Source organism: Dipodomys merriami, unplaced genomic scaffold (assembly GCF_024711535.1).
Source record: "Dipodomys merriami isolate MVZ:Mamm:240054 unplaced genomic scaffold, mDipMer1.0.p SCAF_62, whole genome shotgun sequence".
NCBI lineage: Eukaryota > Metazoa > Chordata > Mammalia > Rodentia > Heteromyidae > Dipodomys > Dipodomys merriami.
This window is the reverse complement of record NW_027206202.1, coordinates 2,642,643-2,666,260: the sequence shown is the minus strand read 5'-3', so window position 1 is coordinate 2,666,260 and position 23,618 is coordinate 2,642,643. Positions and strand designations below refer to the sequence as shown.

At 61.2% G+C, this 23,618-nt stretch overlaps 1 protein-coding gene across 1 annotated transcript; it reads left to right on the top strand.

The window, feature by feature from the left end:
• Positions 1-9,538: 9,538 nt before the first annotated feature.
• On the top strand, positions 9,539-23,056 carry Il21r (interleukin 21 receptor). The gene is made up of 9 exons (XM_070004289.1): positions 9,539-9,896; positions 14,858-14,919; positions 16,802-16,904; positions 18,176-18,372; positions 18,574-18,740; positions 19,807-19,981; positions 20,285-20,381; positions 21,065-21,149; positions 21,575-23,056. The coding sequence occupies exons 2-9, from the start codon at positions 14,871-14,873 to the stop codon at positions 22,205-22,207; spliced, it is 1,506 nt and encodes a 501-aa protein (XP_069860390.1). The 5' UTR covers positions 9,539-9,896; positions 14,858-14,870; the 3' UTR covers positions 22,208-23,056.
• Positions 23,057-23,618: the final 562 nt, after the last annotated feature.

Here is a 23,618-nt window from a genome sequence, read left to right as displayed (position 1 = left end):
CATCATGAAACCCCCGCTGTATGATTCATTTTAGGCTAATAGAAAATAAAGTAGCTTGCCCAAGAACACACACACACACACACACACACACACACACACACACACACACATACACACACCAGTAAAGGCAACTCTAGCCCTTCACATGAGGCTGGTAAAGTTTTTACACTGTAGTCTGAACTAGTTCACAGGAAGTCATTAACGTGCACGCTTTAATCACCTGTCCCAGCTTAGAGGCGAAAGGGAAGGGGGCGGGAAATCTGGGAAGTGAAAAGGAAAAAGAAGCCCAGGGGAACTAGTTTCCTTCCCCCGCCCCTTCCCAAGGCGGTCGCGTGGCCTCTCCGTCCCACCCCGGCCACGCCCCCGGCCACGCCCCCGGCCACGCCCCCCGCTGGCCGCAGCCCCCAGGACCACGCCAGGAGATGCTGCAGGTGGGAGTTTCCCAGCAGCCCCCGCGGCGCTGGACCACACGCCCGCCCTGGGCGCCGCGCCCTGGCCGTGGCCTGCGCCCCGCGTCGATTTTGAGGTTCCCTCTCCCCACATTCCGGGCCTCCCAGTCAGGCTTCCTGCCAAGCCAGGGGCGCCACGGGCCGGTGGATGCCCCTGCGCGCCGGGCGTACCCACGCGCCCGCGCCGCCGCGCGCGGGGTGCTCGGGGAGGAAACCGAGCCCCCCCTCTTTCCCGGAACGCTCCCCGCTCCGCCCCCGCCGCGGCCGGGGCCCATCGTGGGCGGTTCCCGAACGAGTTCCTCCGCGCACATCCGGCTGCAGAGCCTCTCTGAGCGCCTTTTCCCACGAAGGCGCTTCATTCACCGCGAGAGCGAGAAAAACAACACCTGCCCACCCACCTCCGAAAAACCCAGCCAGGGCTTGGCGCCCCAGCGCCCCGCGGCTGCCGGCCTCGCCGGGCCGGCCACTCGCTGCTCCCGGCCTCAGTTTCCCCTGGGGGCAAGAGGTAAAGAAGCAGACAAGCACCGGGTCCCCCGTGCTATTGGGGACCAAGGACACCATGGCAGTCGGCAGGTGGACACCCAGTTGCCCTGGATCAGTCAAGCCTAGGTCCATTGCCTGGTCCCCGGTGCCCCCTGGTGGCTTATGCCGGCCTCTGTCCCCCCTCCTCCCCCCCACACACACCTGCTCCCGGGCTCCAGATCCAGCCCAGAAAACTCCAGTAGAAGCCCCCTGCCCACCTGATGCCCACCCTCCATCATCCCTGCCCTCTCAAAGACCCCACCTCCAGCAATAGGCAGAGACCGGGTTTCTCTAGGTCTGGCTGTGTGGTTGGTCCTTGGCCAGCCCGCGACTCTCTGTTGAGTGTCATGAAGCTGTGGGGCTGTGCTGTGAATTAAACAAGTGAATTTATGCCTTAACCTGGGATCCGCACCTTGCATGGTGGATGCACCAGATGTTTACTGACCTCATTCTTCATGGGACACTGGCCGGGGGAGGCCAGTATACTGGGGAGGGAATAAATCAGGCTTCAAGTGAATAAATGAGGTCCCCCGTTGAAAGTTAATTTTGTTGTGAGAAGGACACAACTGAACAGCAGAAATGCAAGACCAGAAGCGACCCGGTGGCCTCGTCCAGTGTTTGTTGCTGCAGCTCCTTCTGTTGGTTACATGCAGAATGTCTGCCTTTTTTGTTTTCTTCTTTGCAGTACTAGGAATGGATCCCAGGACCTTTGCACCTGTCAAGTAAGATTCTCCCACTGAGCTGCACCACTAGACCCTCTGAAATTTCATACCCTATTTCTTTCACCATTCACAGTTGACCATCAGCATCGTGAAGGGGTATGGGTTCCCAGACCATAGTACATAATCAGATCCACAAAAATTCAAGCCTGTAATCCTCCCCCCACATACACACACACTCAGGAGGCTAAGATCTGAGGATCATGATTCAAAGCCAGCCCCGGGCAGGAAAGTCCATGAAACTCATCTCCAATAAACCACCAGAAAACTGGATGTGGCTCTTGGCTCAAGTGGTAGAACACTTAGCTTGAGCTGAAGAGCTGAGGCACAGTGCCCAGGCCCAGAGTTCAAACCCCACAACCAACAACAACAAAAAAAATTCAAGCCCCTTCCTTGTATGAAGTCCTACTGCATTTACAAAGAACTTGGTTCTGTGCAAGTAAGCGATCTCCAACAACTTACAGTGCCCAATATGGTGTAAAACATGGTCATCCAGAATAACAAGATACAATGGGGTGGGGGGCGTTGCACGCATGTGCACTAGTTCTGGGGCTTGAACTCAGAGTCTGTTTCTGAGCTTCATTCTTTGCTCAAGGCTCACATACCACATGAGCCACACAGTTCCACTTCAGACTCTTGGGGCTGGTTAATTGGATGAGAGTCTCACTGACTTTCCAACCCAGGCTGGCTTTGAACCATGATCCTCAGATCTCAGCCTCCTGAGTAGCTAGGATGACAGGCGTAAACCACCAATGCCCGTTGATACAATGTTTTTCAAAAGGTTCTTCAGGCCACAGGCAGTTGGTTCCAAGGGTATGTGTGGAACCCACGTGCACACACGTGTTCACATGTGTTCATGCTCACTGCTATTCCCCTTTCTATCTCTCCTGATGCTCAGCCACCACCCCTGCCCTGGAGAACTCTGCTTCTCCTCTCCATACTTCCCCGACCGTCAAGCTGAACTTGGGATGCAAGGTCCAGGCCCAGCTCCTGGAAGCTGGTTCCCCTTTGGGCCTGCAGGTGGGTGGTGGGTGATGTGTGACCAGCTGGAGACAGCTGAGTTTTGGTTTCACTGAGTGCTTTCAGGTTCGCTCTTGATTATCATAAAGAATGGTAGCTTTCCATCTGTGATAGGGACAGCATTGCCGGAAAATAATCATAGTTAAATAAAAGGAGGACTGGGAAGGTGGCTTAGTGGTAGAGTGCTTGCCTTGCATGCATGAAGCCCTGGGTTTGATTCCTCAGTACCACATACACAGAAAAAGCTGGAAGTGGCGCTGTGGCTCAAGTGGTAGAGTGCTAGCTTTGAGCAAAAGAAGCTCAGGGACAGTGCTCGGGCCCTGAGTTCAAACCCAAGAACAGGAAAAAAAGTTAACTAAATAAAAGGGACGTACATGAGGGGGAAGGGGGAAAACGGTGCTGGAAAGGCTCAAGTTGCCGGCACCACGTCCATGGGAAATGCTAGTGTGTCCTGGGAGCCAGCCGTCCCCAGACACCGCGACCCAGCCTGCTCCCCCACTTTCCCCCCAAGCTCCGGTCCTCCCCAGAGGGCTTTGTGCTTCTTCCGCCCACCCAGGCCCCTCCTCCTGAGGAGTTCAACACCCTTGGCCTTATGCGTCATCTTGGGGTCAGGTGGGGGGTGGACATCAGGGCACCTGGCTTCTGTGGAACTGATTTCATTCTCAGCGATCCAGGGCACTGGACACAGGCTCAGCCAATCAGAGCACACCTTTCCCAGACTGCCTACTGATTGGTTCAGGAATAGTCAGGTACTTACAACTGACCAATAAGAGCTTTTCCTTGTACCACGGTGGAGTCATGAGAAGCAGCTTGAGGTTCATTCAGTCAAAGCCAAAATAGAAGCCAGCAGACCTCGAATGATGGAGCTTTCGGAAGGAACCATGTGACCCCTTGGCTCATCCAAGCCTGAGACTTCCTGTTTAAAACAATAAAGTAATTAATTCTTTTTTGTTGTTGTTTTGCTTTTTGCCAGGCCTGGGGCTTGAACTCAGGACCTGGGTGTTGTCTCTGAACTTTTTTGCTCCAGGCTAATGCTCTACCACTTGGGCTGTGATTCCACCTCTCAGTTGTTTTTGTTTGTTTTGTTGTGGGTTTTTTTTTTTTTTTTTGTCGGTTGTGGGATTTGAACTCTGGGCCTGGGCGCTGTTCCTGAGCTTTTCAGCTCAAGGCTAGCACTCTACCACTTGGAGCCACAGTGCCACTTTTGGTTTTTCTGATGGTTCATTGGAGATAAAGGTCTCACGGACTTTCCTGCCCAGGCTGGCTTTAAACTGTGATCCTCAGATCTCAGCCTCCTGAGTAGCTAGATGACAGGCATGAGCCCCTGGCACCCTGCTAGTGTTATTTTTTTGGGGGGGTCTGGTCATGGGGCCTGAACTCTGGGCCTGGGCACTGTCCCTCAGCTCTTCAGCTCAAGGCTAGTGCTCTACCACTTGAGCCACAGTGCCACTTCCGTTTTTTTTTTCTTTTTTGCTTATGTGGTGCTGAGGAATCGAACCCAGGGCCTCAGGCATGCAAGGCAAGCGCTCTACCACTGAGCCACCTTTCCAGCCCTAGTGTTGTTATTTTTAACAATGGACTATTTCAGAGTGACAGGAAATCACTGCGAGTGTGTATCTGCTAAACTAGACTTGCTGAAGTTGGGGGCTGAGGTTTCTCCTTTCTTCTGGTCCCCCAGCATCTGGCCTAAACAAAACGTTCATCAAGGGCTCCCTCCAGCCTCTTGTAGCCTCTTGTCTCTGGGCCCAACCAAGACCCTGACGTGTTTGTGGACTGACTGCAACATGCCCACGGTGGACAGTCCTGTTGACCAGGTGTGAAAGGCCGCGGGGGTGGGGGAGAGGAGGGCGGGCCCTTCCCACAGGCTGACATTTCAGCCAACCCACGGCTGAGCTGTCAGTTGCACGCCATAGCTGGTTACCCCGTCGAATTTCCCCGGGCTGACCTTGGTAGTGTGGTGGGGAGACTGCTGGGGTGGGCCTGCTGACACCCCTGGCCCGCAGTGGCCCTGGAGATAGGAGGGGACAGCAAGGTGGTGTGCCCCCAGTAGTTCACAGGGGTGGGGGGGCCTGGGGGGTGATGGGGAGAGCCATGCCGGCTCCTTCCCTGGCGCTCTGGGGGTTCACCCTGGGCAGCCTAGCTCCTCAGGAGGAAGGGATCTGAGGATCATAGTTCCAAGCCAGCCCACCAAAAAGCTGGAAGGAGAGCTGTGCTTCAAGTAGTGCCCCAGCCTTGAATGAAAAAAAATGAAGGGACAGCATTCAGATTCTGAATGAGAGTCTGAAAGAGAGAAAGAGAGACAGAGAAAGAGGGAGGGAGGGAGGAAGAGGAGGAGGAGGAGGAGGGGAAGGAGGAGGAGGAGGAGCAGGAAGAGGAGGGGAGGGAGGAGGAGGAGGAGGAGCAGGAGGAGGAGCAGGAGGAGGAGCAGGAGGAGGAGGAGGAGGAGGGGGAGGGGGCTGGGAATGTGGCTTAGTGGTAGAGTGCTCGTCTAGCATGCATGAAGCCCTGGGTTTCATTCCTCAGTACCACATACACAGAAAAAGCTGGAAGTGGCACTGTGGTTCAAGTGGTAGAGTGCTAGCCTTGAGCAAAAGAAGCTCAGGCACAGTGCCCAGGTCCTGAGTTCAAGCCCAGGACTGGCGAAAGAAAGAAAGAAAGAGAGAGGGAGGGAGGGAGGGAGGGAGGGAGGGAAGAGGCCCGCCTGGGACTGTCACCGGGCAGGCCAGCGTGTGGGCCCTGCCATTTCCTTAGGCGCTGGCTGCTGGCGCTGGTTCCCATGACACTGGCTCTGGTGTTGTCTGCCCCCGGGTGTGATGACTGCTTCTCTGTGGGATCCTCAGAGCCTGGACTCCCCACCAGCCAGCGGGGCGGGGCTCCAACACCTCAAGGATAACAGAAGATAGGGGGCTCAGTGAACACCACACCTCCAAACGCAACCCCAGGCCTGGTTAGGTCCAGGCAAGCCCCCCCCAGCCCTGTCCCGCTGGGGTCTGTGGGGAAAGATGGGGTGCTGGGGGCTCTCAGGGGAGCTATTTGGGTCTGGTCAGGCCCAGGCTTGTGGGAGGAGGGTGGAAGAAGAGCCCCCACTCTTAGCTGTGACCTTTTGTGGGACCCGGCCTGGCTGACCCCTCCCCACCCCCACAGCATGAACTGTCAGTAAATGTCTGGGGATTGGCAGTGGGGGTGCCAATGCTGAAATGTGACCTTTCTGTACACGGAGAAACCCCGGCGGCGCTTTGCTCGCTCTTTGAGGAAGGGAGTCTCTGCTGGTTGCTCAGCTGCCAGGAAGCCATGAATGTGAGGTTGGAGGGGGGAGAGGAGGGGACTGGAGACCCTGGGCCCAGGGATCGGGGCCCTGGGAGCACCCATGGGTGAGGACACCCGTCCACAGACTCAGGTAGGTGGCGGCTGTCACTTAGATGGTGGACCCAGGGGATCAATGGCAGGGTCCTCAATGGAAGGAGACAAGTACAGGAGGAGGTCACTCCCCGAGGACCTGGGAGGAGCGGGAACAGGGCGTGAACCTGGAGGTCACTTAATTGGACATCCATCCACTGACGGTGTGAACCATGTTGCCCAAGCCTAGCCCTGTGTGTGTGTGTGTGTGTGTGTGTGTGTGTGTGTGTGTGTGTGTGTGTGTGTGTGTGTGTGTGTGTGTGTGTGTGTGTGTGTGTGTGTGTGCCGGTCTTGGAGCTTGAACTCAGGGCCTGGGCACACTGTCCCTGAGCTGCTTTTCTTTTGCTCAAGGCTGATGTTCTACCACTTGAGCCACAGTTCCACTTCTGGCTTATTTTTATTTTTGTGAAATAAGAGTCTCGTGAGGATTCTATCTGGGTGGGCCGGCTTCAAACCTTGATCCTCACATCTCAGCCTCCTGCATAGCTAGGATTACAGGCGTGAGCCTGGCCCTCAGCCTATAGCTTTCGACCTGGAAGTGGGGGGGTACTAAATCGGTCCCTACTCACACAGAACTTAAGGTCACCTGTACAATCAAGAGCAACGTGGTGTGGCCCTGTCATGCTGGGTGATAGCATGGCCTGCTCCATTTGGGGGGAAATCACAGCACACTTCCTACAGGAAGCAGTATCTAGGTTAAAATCCACCTTCAAACAGTCAATGCCAACCAGGCATGGTGGCTTACCCCTGTAATCCTAGCTACTGAGTAGCTACTCGGGCTGGGTTGTGAAGACTGAGGTTCAAAGCTAGCCCAGGCAGAGAAGTACATGAGAGACTCTTCTCTCCAGTGAACCACCCAAAAGCTGGAAATGGAAGTGTGGCTCACGCGGTAGAGCACCAGCCTTTGAGTGAAAAGGCCCAGGGAGGGATTCAAGCTCCAGGAGCTCACAGTTGCCTAATTGCTGTTCCCTGGTTGAACTGTAAATAAAAATACCAAAGGGGAAGCGAGGGAGGGAGGGAGGAAGGGAGGGAGGGGCTGTCTGGATTTTATTCTCCCCAGGGGACCACTTGGCTGTCTGCAGGTGCTCACGTGACTCGCGTGATGCCACGTCCTGCTTGCACACTGTCTGCCACCCCTCAGTTCCCCACATTTCAAGACCCCAGGACCACAGTGCCTTTGCACTTGCAGATCCTTCTGCCGACCACCTTGTTCTCATGACTGCTCCCGTCAGAACCTCAACCCATCCTGGGGTTTCAGAACACTACTACCACGTGCATTTCGTTCCTCTGGTACCTTGGTCTGCCTGTCTGTCTGTTACCGCTGTCTGTCCACCTGTCTGTCTATCTTTCTGCATGAGGAATGGGCTCCCAGAGGGCTGTCACTCTGTGTATGTTTCCGTGTATGTGGCCTGTGGAGCCCAAACGACCAAGTTCGAATCTCAACTCTGGCACTCGCCTTGCGGTGTGACCTTGGCCAAGTCATTTAACCTCCCTGAGCCTTGGTGTCATCCCTGGCAACCCAGGGACAGTAATGAAGACAGTGACAGCTGTGATTCTGGAGTTGCCCTTGATACTGAGGTGAGACCCTGTGTCTAAAGTCCTTCCCAAGGCTGGGAACGCGGCTCAATGGTAGAGTGCTTGCCTAGCATGCATGAGGCCCTGGGTTCGATTCCTCAGGACCACATGCACAGAAAAAGCTGGAAGTGGTGCTGTGGCTCAAGTGGTAGAGTGCTAGCCTTGAGCACAAAATCTCTGGGACAATGCCCAGGCTCCAAGACCAAACCCCAGGACTGGCACATAGATAGATAGATAGATAGATAGATAGATAGATAGATAGATAGATAGATAGATAGAGATAGATAGATAGATAGATAGATAGATAGATAGATAGATAGATAGATAGATATTTAGAAAATAAAATCCTTCACACCCTGGTATGGAGGGAGAAGGTTTGCATACACCCCCTCTTCTTACCATTCCTTCTCTTGATCTGTCTACTGTCCCTCAGTTCTAGAGCATATTACAAGAATTGTGCTGGTTGTGGGGCTTGAACTCAGGGCCTCATTCTGCCCCTGGAGCTTCGGGGCCTAAGGCTAGTGCTGTACCACTTGAGTCACAGTGTCACGTCAGACTTTTCGGTGGTTCATGGGGCCTCAGAGACTTTCCTGCCGGGGCTGGCTTTGAACCTTGGTCTTCACATCTTGCCTCCTGAGCAGCTGGGATTACAGGTGTGAGCCACAGGCTACAAGATTCACTTTGAAGTAAGTCCAGAAGGAAAAGAAAGGAAATCTGCCTCCTTCTGGTGCGGGGGGGGGGGGGGTTGGAGGAGCCGCTGGGTTGCTTGGGGACGCAGGGCCCCCCACCATTCACTGGGGGGTGGGGAGCAGAATCTGCACCCAGTTCCTCAGCACAGCCAGGAAAACAGGAAACAGAGAACAGGAAAGACACCACAGGGACTTTCTCTTTTCCTCCGGGCGGCCCCGTGGCCAGCTGCAAGTCATTTATCAAATGAGTCAGCCGGGCAGGTGGGGTGTGTGAGCCGAACTGAGCCGAGCTGAGAAACATGGGCGGCTAGACAGACACCCCTTCCCCACCAGGGCCCGCCCGTGGCCCCGCACCCCTTTCTCCAGCCTGCTCTGTGCTTACAAACCAGACTCGGGTGGGGGTTCGAGCCCCAGCTTGACGCCTCCTCTCCTCCCCGGCTGCGTCTTCCCGTGTGTAAAGTTCTCTTGTCTGCGCCCCAGGAGCTTGGCCTAAAACGGGGTGTCACCAGGCTGCTGGCCACTTGAAGTTTGTCCCCTGGTTTTCTGAATGTCTGAGCTATCGGATGCCTCGTTTACCCCAGGACAAAACTCTCTAGAAAATGTATTAGCCTCTGTCCTGAGCAACTCCCCCCCTCCTCATGGTTTGTGGGGGGGGGACCCCATCCTTTTAGCACACTGTCCCCCAATTCTCAGAATGGCAAAGGGGAGGTGCTCAGAGAGGGGACCCATGGGGCACCCTGGGGCTCTGGCTGGCCCTGACCCCCCCCCCGCAGACCTGGAGCTGAGGCGGGACCCGGAGGGGCCTGGGGGTTGAGGGGGGCCCCCCTCGTGGGGTCTCCTCAGGCTCCTCTGTCTCTGAGCTCACAGGGGGTGCAGGGGACTTGATCACCTCTCAGAGCCTCTGTTTCTACCCCCCGTGCCACCCTGCTGATGTCACGGGTCCTTGCTCTGAGGTCTGTGGGGGAGCAGGTGTCACCCCAAGGGTCCTAAATGGCGTCTTGGGTGACCTTCGCTGGCCCCTGTTCACTCACCCAGGGGAAGCTGGGGCGGGGCGGGGCGGGGCCTGCTCACCACATCCTCCTCCTCCTCCCCCAGCTCCTGCTCCCCCTCCTCCCTCTCCCTCCCTCCCCCCTCCCTCCCCCTGCCCCCGCCCTCCTCCCGTCAGAATGGCAGCAGCTGCTTCTGCAGGTTGGAGGCTGCAGGTGGTTCCGCAGCCAGCTGCTGCCCGGCCAGACTGACAGCCACGCGGCCGTCTGTCCGTCCCTGCCCCACAGCTTCCTGTCTGTGTCTCGTCTTCTGTCTGCGTCTGTGTCTATCTTCGGTCTGTCTGTGTCTGTCTGTCTGTCCCCCCGCGGCCCCTTCTGCCCAGAAGTGAGTGTCGCTGCCCCCCGCCCGCCCCGTGGACGCGCGTGGCTGGGACACAGGCCGGGCCGTCCACGCTGGCTCCCGGCTTCCCACCCAGCCCAGCTGAGCCCCCAAAGGCCCCCGGGCCACCCCAGGCCCCGGAATGGATTCCTGAGCAGCAGGTAACGCCGGGATCTCCAGCCTCTACTGTGCGTGTCTGTGTGTTCGGGGCGGGTGGAGGGCAGCAGAGTGGTGCCAGCTTCTGGATGTTTCTGTGAGTGTGTGTGTGCCCGTCCCAGGACTTGAACTCAGGGCCTGGGTGCTGTTCCTGAGCCACAGCTCCATTTCTTGCTGGAGGGTAGTTGATGGGAGAGAAGCATCGCACAGACTTTTCCAGCCCAGGCTGGCTTTGAACCACGGTCCTCCGAGCTCAGCCTCCTGAGTCGCTTGGATGACAGGCGGGAGCCACCACGCCCGGCTGGCTTCTGGGTTTTGATTTCACTGGATTTTCCAGGAGAGGGGCTGGTGTGCCCGCTTCACAGACAAGGAGAGGGACGCTGGGAGAAGGGATCCAAGCAGGGTGTGGGGGGACTGGGGGGGGACAGCTCAGTGACCCCACTCCGTGTCAGCCTTTCCACGAGTCAGACAGAAAGAGGGGGAGCTCCCGGCGTGGAGGGGAGGTGGACAGGGAGGTTAGTGCAGGACAGAGGAAGAAAAGCAGTGTATGGGAGGCTGGGGGGGCCCGACTAAGAATTTGGGACTTGTTCAAGGCCAACCCTGGGGGGCGTTGGGCAGCGTGGGGTGGGAAGGGTCTCGGAGCGCACCCTGGCTTCCTCGACTTTCCCGGCAAGAACAGTGGGTGTAATGTGTGCCGGGACAGTGGCTTTGAACTCAGGGCCTGGGCGCTCTCCCTGAGCTATTTGTTTTTTTCTCCGCTCCAGGCTGGCGCTCTGCCACTTGAACCACAGGCCCATGTTCAGCTGGGGTTTTTTTTTTTTGGTGGTTGTTGTTGATGGTTCATTAGAGAGAAGAGTCGCATGGATTTGGCTTCCCTGGGGGCTGGCCTCTAACCGCGATCCTCAGATCTCAGCCTCCCGAGCAGCTGGGATTACAGGCATGAGTCGGAGGAGGCCCAGACTCCGGGAGCAGCAGAGGTGGAGGGGTGCTGTCCCCAGCCCCAGGGCTCCGGTTCCCCCACCACTGTGACCCCAGACCCTCGGGTCTCCCCGAACCCTTGGTGTGCCAGGCTGATGGCTGGGGCCGTCCATTTCATAGATGGCAAGACTGAGACTCAGTGGAGGAAAACACCAACCTGCCCCTGGCGAAGGGCGACCCGCCGCGGCGGGGCTGATTCGGGGATCCAGGCGTAGGCTGAGACAGCCAGGCAACCTGCAAAGGGATGGAGGGTACCCGTGGGACACTTCTGGGAAGGAGCAGGGCAGTGGCAGCCATTACCACTGGGGGGGTGGGCATCAGAGTGCCGGCATCCAGACCCCGGGGGGCTGGTGGAGAGGGGGGGCCGGGAACCGTCAGGACAGGAAGGGACCAGGGCCCTTCCAGAGCCACAAACGCAAGCGTGGACTTCCTGCTCTCACCCCGGGCTCCCGCTGGACAGACGGAGTTTAATTGAGCATCTACTATCAGCCCCGATGCCTCGTGGTCCTGGGGCTCTGCAGGCTCTCTGAGGCTCCATTTGGCTCAGTGGAGGCCACTCGGAAGGGCCCGGGAGGAGCTTGTGCCTAAGGGAGGGGGTCTGTGCACCCCGCTCTCCCCCCTTCCCACACACTTCTCTGGGAGTGGGGGTGGCCAGAAACCCCCAGGTGTCAGCGCCCCCCCCCGCCCCGTGCTGGTTCCAGGCGAATGGGACTTTACAGAACGGTTCAGATGAGCGCTCTGAGTCAATGTGAAACGCGGAGCCCAGGGCTCAGGGGCTGGGCAGGACCTCGTGAGCCCCGACACGCACCCAGGGCCACCTGCTCCCCAGATCCAGCCCTCCCCGCAGACCCCCCTGGGGACCCGATACCTAGCTCGTCTCCAGGAAGGACCGCAAAACCACCAGTGTGCGTCTCACTGGGGCCTGCTCCTTCCTTGCTGTGTGACCAAGATAAAGCTCCTGACCTCTCTGAGCCTCTGTTTTTCATTTTTGTCAGTCCTGGGGCTTGAACTCGAGGCCTGGGCACAGTCCCTTAAGCTCTTCAGCCCAAGCTGAGCGCTCTACCCCCTTGAGCCACAGCGCCACTTCCGGTTTTCTGGTGGTTCATTGGTGATGAGAGTCTCACGAATTGTCCTGCCCCGGCTGGTTTTGAACCCCGATCCTCAGATCTGAGCCTCTTGAGGAGCTGGGATGGCAGGCGTGGGCTGCCGCTGCCTGGCTTGGGGTGGAGCCGGGGCTGGGCTTGCGCACTGTGCCCGTGGTGTGCGCCCAGCCTCCCCTCCCCTGGTGACCCGCACAGGCCAGGAGGGAGGGTGTGTAGACTTGCTGTCCCGCCGTGGGGGCCTGGGCAGACAAATGTGCTCAATTTGCACCTGCTAAGCTGCACCCCGGTCCTCGGGCCCTGCCTAACCCGCCCCGTGCCTGCCCAGCACTGGGGGACCCCGCTGAAGGCAGCCTCCATGGCCGGGCCTCCGGCCTCTGCCTCCCCATCCCAGGCCGGGCCAGTGGAGGCTGGGCTGGGCCCCTCCGGGTCAGTGAGGCTCAGGCTGTTTCCCCCCACACACACCTCCACCCAGGGGTCCTGGCTGTGAGGAAGGGGCCAGCAACGGGGAACCGGCCCCTCTGATCTGAAAGTCCCCCGTCAATCAGGCTGGGTGCCAAGGGGGCCAGAGGGGGAGGGGGTGGAGGGCGGAGACTTCCTGGAGACGGAGCGTGACTGACAGGCCAGGCCTCCACCCCTGTGACCCCTCCCTCCCAGCTCACTTACTTATTCACTCATTTTTTGTTCATTCACCCATTCATTCACTCATTCATTCACTCATTTACTTTCACTCATTCCCTTAGTCATTCACTCCTTCATTGCCCACTTAGTCATTCATTCACTCTTTCATTCTATTACTACTCATTCACTTATTCATTCATTCACTCCATTACCCACTTAGTCACTCATTCATTCACTCACTCATTCATTACCACTCATTTACTTATTCATGTACATACACATTCATTCACTCATTCACTTATTCATTTACCCATTCATTCTCTCACTCATTTACTTATTCATTTTCTTACTTGTTCACTCATTCATCTAGTCATTCATTCATCCACTCACTAACTCATTCGTTCATTCATTCATTCACTCACTCATTCATGTAGTCATTTACTCACTCATTCACTCATTCATTCAATCACTCATGCGTTTACTTGCTCATTGACCTTCACTCATTCTCTGATTCATTTATTCCCTCATTCATTCACTTGTTCATTCACTCATTCATTTGTTCACCCATTCGTTGATTCACCCACTTATTCATCCCCTTGTTCATTCGTTTATGCACTTATTCATCATTCACTCAGTCCTCGCTCTCCTTTAGTGACGTGTTAAACACACAGCGTGTTCTGGATGTGGTTCTGTGCTGCAGTAACAGCGCGGGTGAACAAAGCAGGGAAGCCAGGACAGAGACAGGGGACACGCGCAGAGCAGCCCTCGGGGGGCAGATGCTGTGGGGGGAGAGGAAGGAGGGAGCTGGCCTGGAGGACCACAGAGAAGACCGCCCAGCATCTTTGAGAGCAAAGCACGGAGGCTGGGATGATGAGAATGTAAAGCAGCCGAGGAAAGGGCACTGCAGACAGGCAGGGGGAATGTGCAAAAGTCCTGTGGCAGGGAAAGAGATGGAGCATCGACCTTTGTTCTCTCCGACCACATAAGTGCACTGGGTAGAAGGAAGAAGAAAAGAGACCCGGGTTTAGGCTCGGGGGTCCCCAGCCCGCCTGGGCCTTCATCCTTGAGGTCATCTTCACAAGTCAGCAGTGGGGAGACGCTTGGCACTCGTTTAGTCACGGCCATGACCGTGTGTTGAGCTCCTGGGAGCTCAGTGCCACGCAGTCCCCGGCCCGCGGATGCTTGCTCGGCATGTGGAGGGCGGAGGGCCGGCTGACTCAGGCTCTCCGGAGAGGTCAGACGTTGACCTCTGTTGACATTTGAGTTGGGTTTTGAAGGCCAAGTAGGAGTCTGACGGGCCAGGCTGCGCGGAGAGAGTTGTGGTGGTGGAAGGTGGGGGAGCAGGTGTGCGGGGGAGCTGCAAGCAGCCCACGATCCTGCACCCCACGGAAGGACTGGGGTCCCACGGGCCGGTGGGGGGTGAGGGGGGTCCCTGGCCGCAGTTGGGAGGAGCAGGAGGAACCGGAGCCCTGGCCAGGCGCCGGGTTCCCTTTTGGGAAGTCCCAAAATCTTGACAGTTCTGCTGGTGACCACCCCGCCGAGAGGGCATGTTTTGCTCTTACTGTGCCCTGACCTTTCACTTTCCACCCCACGGGGTCACGGGGAGGGGGCGGGGTACACACACTCCCCAATGTCCAACATTCCCCCCCTGCTTGGAGGGGGGCTTGGAGGGGGGGCTGCAGGGGAACCAACGGCCAAGAGCTGTGTGTGTGTGTGCATGTGTGCGTGTGTGTGTGTGCATGTGTGCATGTGTGTGTGTGCATGTGTGCATGTGTGTGTGTGCATGCGTGTGTGCATGTGTATGCATGCCTGTGTGTGTGTGCATGTGTGTGTGTGCATGTGTGTGCGCGTGTGTGTGTGCATGTGTGTGCGTGTGTGCGTGTGTGCACACGCGTGGGAGGGGCCCGTGGGACCCCGGCCAGCGCCCCAGGCCCCACAGTGTCCCTCCTCCCTGGGGTCCGGGTGTTTCTCTCCCCCGCGTGGGCCTGGGCCCCCCCCCCCGGGGCTTGAACTTGGGGCCTGAGCGCCGTCCCTGACGTGGTTGCCTTTCCCTGATCCCGCACCCCCCGCACCCAGGGGTGATCACATCTTGGGGGGTCTGACTTTGTGGGGGGTTCACCTCCCCTCCGCCTCCCCCCCCAGCTCTTGACACAGATTCAGGATGACAGGGAGTCTGCCAGGGAGGCCGGGAGGGAGGAGGTCCTCAGGAGGAGGCCGGCCAGCTCACCCCCTCCCTCCCCCTCCCCCTCCCTCCCCCCCTCCCTCAGGTCTGGACACAGCATGCCTCTGGGCTGGGCCGCCCTCCTGCTCCTGCTGATGCTGCAGACTGGTAAGTAACTACCCAGCCAGGCCAGGCCACGCAAGCTGATTCTATAGCTCACGGACACAGGGGGGGGCGGGAAGTTCTGCCTTTGGTCTAACCTCTCTTCCTCCTCCTATCCCGGCTTTCCTGGAGCATCCTCTCTCCGCAGCCACTGGGGGGGTGGGGGGGAGCCAAGAGATGACAAAGGCATTGGCGGGTCTGGCAGGCAGCCCCTGGAAGGCCCAGCATGGCTGAGGCAGGGGCTCGCGGCCCCGGGGGCGGGACGGGCGGCCCGGAGGCCTTCCCACAGCCCGGCACCCACGCTGCACAAGGGGGAGCCCGGGGCTCTGCCCACTGACTCAGCGCCCGCTCTGGATTTCACCAAGAGACCCAGAGCCCCAAACGGGTCCCTGGGAAGCAAGCTGGGCTTTCACCTTTCCCTTTCCCTTTCAGGAACGGGGGGGGGGCAGGGCTCTCCCTCATCCCTCCCCACCCCCCCCACCCCGGCCTTCACAGACAGGGACATGGAGCCTAGCCACTCAGAGACTGAGATCTGGAGGATCGCAGTCCAACCGAGCAGCCTGGGCAGAACACTCTGCAAAGACTCTCATCTCCAATTAACCAGCCGAGAGCCAGGCTGGAGGCATGGGTCAGGGGGTAGAGCACCAAGCGCAAGGCCTTGGGTTCGAATCATGATACTGGGAGGAAGAGGAGGAGAAGGGGGGAAGAGGGGGCGGGCAGAAGAAGAGGAAGGAGGAGGAGGAGGAGGAGGAGGAGGAGGAGGAGGAGGAGGAGGAGGAGGAGGAGGAGGAGGAGGAGGAGAAGGAGGAGGAGGAGAGAAGAAGGAGAAGGAGAAGTTGCCTTTGGAGACGGGCTCTGCCCCTTGGCCTTGGGCCTGGTGAGGAGCCCCTAGGAGGAAGTCCCTCCTAGAGCCCACTCACAGCCAGCCATGCAAGCTGCCAGGCGCTGCGTGGAGGAGGAGTCCATGATGGCCCCGGGGAGAGAGTGCTGCCATTGATTAGTAATGTCTGCCACGGCCCCATGAGTCTGGGCATTTCCCGCAGAGCAGAGGTCTGTAGGCCTCATGGGGGGGGGGGGCCGGGCTGAGAAGCCAGGTTAGGTCTCAGGGTGACACGGAGGAAGCCACAGCACCAGCCATCTCTGTGGTCATCCTTCAGTGAAACTGAAGCCAAAGCCACCAAAAACGAATCCAGTGGAGGAGAAAAAGGGAACAGGCTTCTAGTAAAGGGCAGGAGAGCTCCACACGTGATCCCGACGGAGGGGGACTGGAAGTGCTGGGGGGGGAGCGGCTGGTCAGGGTCATGCAGACCTGCAGTCAGACTCCTGCAGGACTGGCCTTGACCTCTCCCCCGCCTCCCCCATCCTCAGCAAGGCTCTTGGTGGGGACCCCTCCTGTCTCTGGGGACTCAGGACTGGGGTGTCCTGAGGGAGATACGCTCAGAGTGCTGGGGGGTGGGGTACTTGTGAGGAGACAGCTTGGTCACTCTGGTTCACAGTAGGAATGACCCCAGGACATTTGCACAAGCAAAGTCTAGGTGACCAGAAGCCCCAAGCCAAGCCAGGCGCCGGTGGCTCAGGCCTGTCATCCTAGCTACTCGGGAGGCCGAGATCTGAGGATCACGGTTCAAAGCCAGCCTGGGCAAGAAAGTCCTTGAGACTCTTATCTCCAATAAACCACTAGAAAACCGGAAGTGGCGCTGTGGCTCCAGTGGTAGAGCGCTTGCCTTGAGCTGAAGAGCTGAGGGACAGCGCCCAGGCCCTGAGTTCAAGCCCCAGGACCAACTAAAATAAACAAGAATCCCTGAGCCCTGGGACTCTGTCTTAAAGGGCCCCAGATGCACAGCACCCCTGGAGCCCCCCCACCAGAGCCTTTCCCCCCCCCCCCCAGGCTGGGGCTGCTCGGATCTCTCCTGCTATACCGACTACCTGCAGACCATCACCTGTGTCTTGGAAACGTGGACGCCCCACCCCCACCCCCTCACCCTCACCTGGTAGGTGGCCAGGGACCCCCCACCTCCCACCCCACCTCGGGGGCCTGGGGGGACCGGGGAGGGGCTGAGCCCAGGCTGAGCTGAGCCTACTGTGCGCCCAGAGGGGAATTCAGTAAGATAAACAGCACAGTGACCGCTTCTTGAGCTACTAAGGGCACCAAAGGCTTCCGCCTGCCGTCCCAGCCACTCAGGAGGCTGAGATGCGAGGATCGCGGTTTGAGGCCAGCCCTGGCAGGAAAGTCCGTGAGACTTTTTTTGGCCAGTCCCGGGGTTTGAACTCTAGGCCTGGATGCTGCCTGAGCCCCTTTCGCTCAAGGCCAGCGCGCTACCACTTAAGCCTCAGCGCCACTTCCGGCTTTCCAGGTAATTAAGTGCAGATAAGAGTCTCATGGACTTTCTTACCCAGGCTGGCTTTGAACCGTGATCCTCAGATCTCAGCCTCCTGAGCAGCTAGGATGATGGGCCTGAGCCACCGGCCCCGGGCTCAGGAGACTCTGAGCTCCAATTAGCCACCAGGAAACCTGAAGGGGTAGCGCACTAGCCTGGAGCAAAAGAGCTCAGAGACAGCATCCGGGTCCTGAGTTCAAGCCCAGGACTGGCAAAAGAAGGAAAGAAACGGAGCTGGAAGGTTTGAGGGGCTCAGCAGGGGGGGGCCTTAAAGTCCCAGGCTTTGGCCAGGGCAGGGCCTCTCCGTGCAGCCTGTGGTCAACCTGGAGGCCGGACGTTATTCATTCAGCAGATATCTGCTCCCGCACCCCACTTGTCTGCGCTGGTCCTGGAGCTTGAACTCCGGGCCTGATGCTGTCCCTGAGTTTTTCCGCTCAAAGCGAGTTGCTCTTCCATTTGTATCACAGCTCCATTGTTGTGCTGGCCTCCAACTGCCATCCTCAGATCTTAGCCTCCTAAGTAGCTAAGATTCCAGGCGTGAGCCACGGGTGCTGGGCCACACATAGCAATGTCCAGTCCAGTAATGGGGCAGAGAAGGGAGTCCCGTCCACCCATCTACCCTGGTCCTGCAGGATGGCTGTGTTCAGACACTAAGCGGGGAGGATGTAGTGACTATGTGGTGAACTCCTACAGATACCTCAAAGTCCCTTTGCTTCTGCCCAGCGGCAGTTTGAAAAGTCAGACCCTTGGCCCCCCAACCCCATCCCACCAGCTCCCCTGGAAGTTCCCTGCAGGGGAAGGGGGTGCCGGCCCAGGAAAGGGAGCGCTGGCGCCCAGGCCTCACCCACCCGGCCTCTAGCAGTGACCATCGCTCCCTCCTCAAGGCTGGACCCGTATGGAGAACTGGAGGACAAAGTCACCTCCTGCAGCCTCCGCAGGACCAGCCGCAACGCCACGCACGCGCAGTACACCTGCCGCATGAACGTCTCCCAGTTCATGGCCGACGACATCTTTAGTGTCAACGCGACCGACCAGTCCGGCAGCTCCCAGGAGTGCGGCAGCTTTGTGCTGGCCTACAGCAGTGAGCACCCCGTACCCCCGGGCCCGGCTCTTTTGCTTTCAGATGCGCTAGCTCTTACTCAAGTGTGAAGGGTTGCTCCTGGGAGAGGGGCGGGGCGGGGAGGCGGGCCTGGGAGGGGCGTGAAGGGCGGAGGGCGGGGATTGGGCGCCCACGGTGGGCGGGGCTGACGTCACTGCGTGGGGGCGGCCCCTGTCCCCGCAGTCAAGCCCGCCCCCCCGTACCACGTCACGGCGGCCGCCGCCCCCTCGGGACTCGGCAACGTCAGCTGGCGCTCGGACTACGACGACGGCGGCGCGGCCTACCACCCGCTGCGGCACCGCCTGCAGTACCAGCTGCAGCTCCGCGAGCGCGAGGGCGCCGGGGCCCGGGTGAGGGGCCCCCCTCCCACAGTCACCGCGCGGGGAGTTTCTGGAACCTTCCCCCTCGCTCAGGACAGGCCTGGTTGGGAGTTCCGGGTGCAGGGGGTGGGGCGTGGCTCAGGCGGTGGGGGCGTGGCTCCCCGTGGGGGGCGTGGTCCTGCGGGGGGCGTGTCTTGGGTTGTAATAGGAGTTGGTCCGAGGGGTATTGGGCGTGGTTCACGAGGTGGGGGCGTGGCTAGCAGGGAGGGGCGTGGCCCAAATGGTCATGGACGAGGTTCACTGATGTAGGGGCGTGGCACGGGTGTCGGTGGGCGTGGCTCGCAGAGAAGGGCGTGGCCCAAATGGTCATGGACGAGGTTCACTGTTGTAGGGGCGTGGCTCGGGTGTCGGTGGGCGTGGCCTAGCGGTAGGGGCGTGGCAGGGTGTCGGTGGGCGTGGCTCGCGGGGAGGGGCGTGGCCCAAATGGTCACGGACGAGGTTCACTGATGTAGGGGCGTGGCTCGGGTGTCGGTGGGCGTGGCTCGCAGAGAAGGGCGTGGCCCAAATGGTCATGGACGAGGTTCACTGTTGTAGGGGCGTGGCTCGGGTGTCGGTGGGCGTGGCCTAGCGGTAGGGGCGTGGCAGGGTGTCGGTGGGCGTGGCTCGCGGGGAGGGGCGTGGCCCAAATGGTCACGGACGAGGTTCACTGATGTAGGGGCGTGGCACGGGTGTCGGTGGGCGTGGCCCAGCGGTAGGGGGCGTGGTGCCGGTGGTTGTGTCCTACATGGCAGGGGTGGGGCTCGAGCACTAGGGGCGGGGCTTACGGGGTAGTGGGCGTGGCTCCCGTGTCTGCCTAGCCCGGTGAACCTGAGTTCAAATCCCGGGACCTCCAGGCAAAATAGACCAGAAAAGTAATCATAGGTCCAGGGTTATTTCCACCGAAGGCCTGCCCAGGCAGGGGGGACTCAGAGGTCTCCCTGGCTAAGTGTCCCCCCCCCCGGAGGCTGCGGGCGGGACGCGGGCCCGGGGATGGCGGCGGAGGAGGCCGGGCCCCGCCGGCCGCCCCTGACCGGCGCCCCCCGCCCTCCGCCCGCAGCGCGCGGTGACGGCGCTGGTGTCGGTGGACGCCCGCAGCGCGTCGCTGCCCCCGGGGCGGCTCCGCCCAGGCCGGCGCTACGAGCTGCGCGTGCGCGCCGCCGCCCAGCCCGGCCTCTTCCAGGGCACGTGGAGCGAGTGGAGCGAGCCGGCCGCCTTCCAGGTCCCGCCCGGGGGTAGGTGTGAGGCCGGGGAGGGGGTGTGAGGGCCAGGGTGGACAGGATGTAAGGAGGGAGACAGAGCGGAGGCGGCGCGCCCACCTCCCCTCCAATGACCTCGCCTCCTCCCGCCAAGCCCCGCCTCCTCCCAGAGAGCCCACCAATAGCGTCAGAGCGCGGCCTCGGCGCTGGGGCCTGGCGGGGTCTGACCCGTCCCCCGCCCCGCGGAGGCCCTGACCGCCCCCCCCACCCTCCCTGCCCACCCCAGGCCCGGGGGGAGGCCGCGACCACCGGACAGACCCACGCTTTGTGTCTCGGCAGGGCCTGAGGCCAACTGGGAACTTCTGCTGCTGCTGCTTCTAGCGGTCTTGGCCACTGGCCTCGTCTTCCTGGGCCTGAAGACCCGTCTGCCCTGGAGGTACGGCTGGGGCTCAGAGGGGCGCCAAGGGCTCAGCATGGGTCGGTGATGGCAATGGAACTCGATCCGTCTCCATGCCCCCGGGCACAGAGTGGTCAGGGAGCGTCCCCAGAGTCACACAGCGCCGAGATGCTCCTGCTCTTTCCACCGATCGGTCAGCTCGGACTTTGTCCAGTGGGGGTGCAGGGGGTGATGCGATCGGCCCCTTCCTGCACCTCTGGCGCTAACCACAGGCTTGGCTCGCGTCCGTTTCATGTGTGGGGGTTCCTTGCCATTGAAAGGGTGTAATTAGAAATACGGGGCGCCCACCCACCATTCCTTCTGATCCTCTCCACCAACGCCAAGGCAGACAGGGCGGAGAGCCTGGGGTGCTCAGGTAGAGTCTCTGCAGGTACGGTGCTGGGTGCTGAGTCCTCCCCTGCCCCCCCATCCCCACGTAACCCTCCCCGGCTCATTGAGCCAGCTCTGCCTGTAGTGTAGGAAACTGAGGCTCAGAAGGGGCAGCGTTGGCCCAGAGTTCCGCAGGACCCCATGATGGGGAGGGAGACACGCGGCTCCCATTTAACAGATGCGGAAACTGAGGCCCAGGGTGGGAGAGGGGGGGGTCTGGGCCGCATGGAGCGTCCCTCGGGACACAGGTGGGAGGTGCCAGGCTCCCTGACCTCTGACCTCCGCCCCCTCAGGCTGTGGAAGAGGCTGTGGGCGCCGGTGCCCAGCCCTAGGTACTTCTTCGGGCCTCTGTATGAGAGCCACAGCGGGGACTTCAAGGTGAGCTCCTAATACCCCGAGCGGCCCTCCGTGCCTCTCTGCCCTGCCCCTCCTCACCCCGCTCTGAGGACCCAGCCTCAGTTTCCCCAGGTTCAGAGAAAGTTGCCTGGGGGTTGGGGGGGGAGCTGGCCTCAGACTCGGTCAGACCCTGCGGGGTTTCCGGGGGATTCCTGGATGGGGGGGGCTGTGCCACCTGCCCGGCCAGAGGATGTGGTGAGGGGGTGGGGGGCACCCCGAGTTCTCAACAGAGCCCCTACGGCCTGCCTGCCCCTTCTCACAGCGACGCAGGCGTGTCTACCCCCCAGACACAGAGAGGGCAAGCAGCTAACTCAAGGCCACACAGCGAAGGGAGGCGCCGTGTCACACACACCGCCCGGGGAGGGGAGGCTGCCCCTCCGTGACGCCGCCCTCTTTCTCCCTCGCAGAAGTGGGTGGGGGCCTCCTTCACGGCCTCCAGCCTGGAGCTGGGGTCCGGGGGTCCGGCGCCCTCGGCGCTGCAGCTTCAGCCCGCGGGCCGGGCCCGGAGTCCGCCCGAGACGCCGCCGGGGCCGCCGGGGCGCGACGGGGCCCCGGAGGGGGGCGCGGCCGGCGAGGACGGGGAGCGGCCCTACGGCCTGGTGTCCATCGACACGGTGACGGTGACGGGCGCCGACGGCCCGCGCGCCCGGCCCCGCAGCGACGACGGCTACCCGGCCGCGCCCCTCCCCTGCGGCTGCGTCTCCGCGCGCGGCCCCGGGCTGGGCGGGCCGGGGCCGCCCCCGGGTGAGGGGCGCTGGGCCGCGGGGCCGCCCTGGCCCTCCGACAGCGAGGCGGACTCCCCCCCGGCCGGCCTGGACATGGACACGTTCGACAGCGGCTTCGCGGGCTCGGACTGCGGCAGCCCCGTGGAGAGTGACTTCGTGGGCGTCCGGGAGGAGGGCCCCCCCAGAAGCTACATCCGCCAGTGGGTGATCGTGGGGTCCCCCCCCGCGGGCAGGGACCCCAGGCCACCCAGCCAGGATGGCTGCCCTCAAGAGCTGGCCAGTTCATCGGGCCAGAGCTGGTGTGTGCATGCTTGAGCAGGGGCCCCAGGACCTTTGCACGTGCCGGAGGCTGGGACGGAGCCCAGGTCCTTCAGTTCTGCCCCAGGGGAGGAAGGGGTGGAGCAGAGCCAGCCACGGCGGCCAGGAGCTGGGACAAGTTAGGGGACCCAGGGACACAGGTCCGATGCCAGCCCGGAGGCCTTCTGGGCTAAGCCCCTCACCTTCCGGTGCCGTCATTTCTCTGGATATGGGGGCGTCATAGCCAGCTCTGAAGAACTCGGGGAGCCCCCACCCCCACCCCTGCGCAGTCCACGGCCCCCAGCTGGCCCCCCGGGGCGCATCGGCTTCCGGCCTGTCTGAGGTCTGCGGAGAGCAGGTGCAGGTGGGCAGGGGAGGAAGCCACCCCGCGGGCAGCGGGCACCGGCGGGGGGCTCTGGGGGTTCCCCCCGTCACTCGGCCTTGGCCCCCGGAGGCCCCACGGCCCCGCCGGGGCCTTCCCTGGCTGGGGGGGGCAGCCCACGCAGAGGAGCGGGGCGCCGGGGCGGCACGGGCCGGGGCCGGGCTGGAGCCCGGGGCTCACGCGCTCTGGCCGCTCCCCTCCAGGCCAGCGCTCTCTAGGGCCGCTGCTGGCGGCTCAGGGGCGGTTTAGGGTCTCAGAGCTGGGATCGCAGGCCTGAGCCGCCATTGCCATTTTCCCCTGGAGGCCCCGCCCCAGGCACAGGTTGGCCCTGGGTCATGGGGGGCACCTGGGGCCCGAAAGGGAGTGCCCGGCTGCCCCTGGAAAGGGGGGGTGCCGGAGACCCCCCTGGAGGGAAAGTTCTAGAGCACTGGTGTTTTTCCCAGTGGGGCAGAGGCATGTGTGGGAAGCTCGGCGTGGACCGGAGGCCGGGGGCGCAGGCGGGGCGGGGCGGGGCGGGGCCCGTGTCCGCTTAGTAGGCCCTCAATAAAGCCTAGTTTGCAGCGGTGGCGCACGCTGGCTGTGTGTTCCTCCCAAGGGGAGCCCCAGGCTGCCAGGTCCACGGTGGGCCCCTTCCCAGCCCCCCGACTCCCAGGGCAGCGCCCTGGGGTGCTCCTCCGCGGCGAGGGCCCGGCCGCCGGGCTCACCCCTCCACACGGGCCGCGGCTGCCCCCTGCTGCCCGGCGCGGGAGCTGCAGGGCCTCTGGGCTCCGGCTGTCCAGCAGGCGGGGGGCGGGGAGGGCACTGGGAGCGTCCACGACGCGGGGCAGCTCGCGCACGCACGCACGCGCACAGTGGGTCCGGGCCCCGAAGACAGAACCCGATCTGGGAGCAGCGTTGGAGGCCGGGGCCGGGGCCGGGGCCCGCGGACGGCGCTGCCCCGCGAGGGGAGGCAGGCGAGGCAGGCGCTGCCAGGCTCCCGCGGGTGAGGGGCGGAGGGACGCGGGCGCTGGCTCCTGAGCCCTGTCTGGGCTCACTGCGATGCGATCC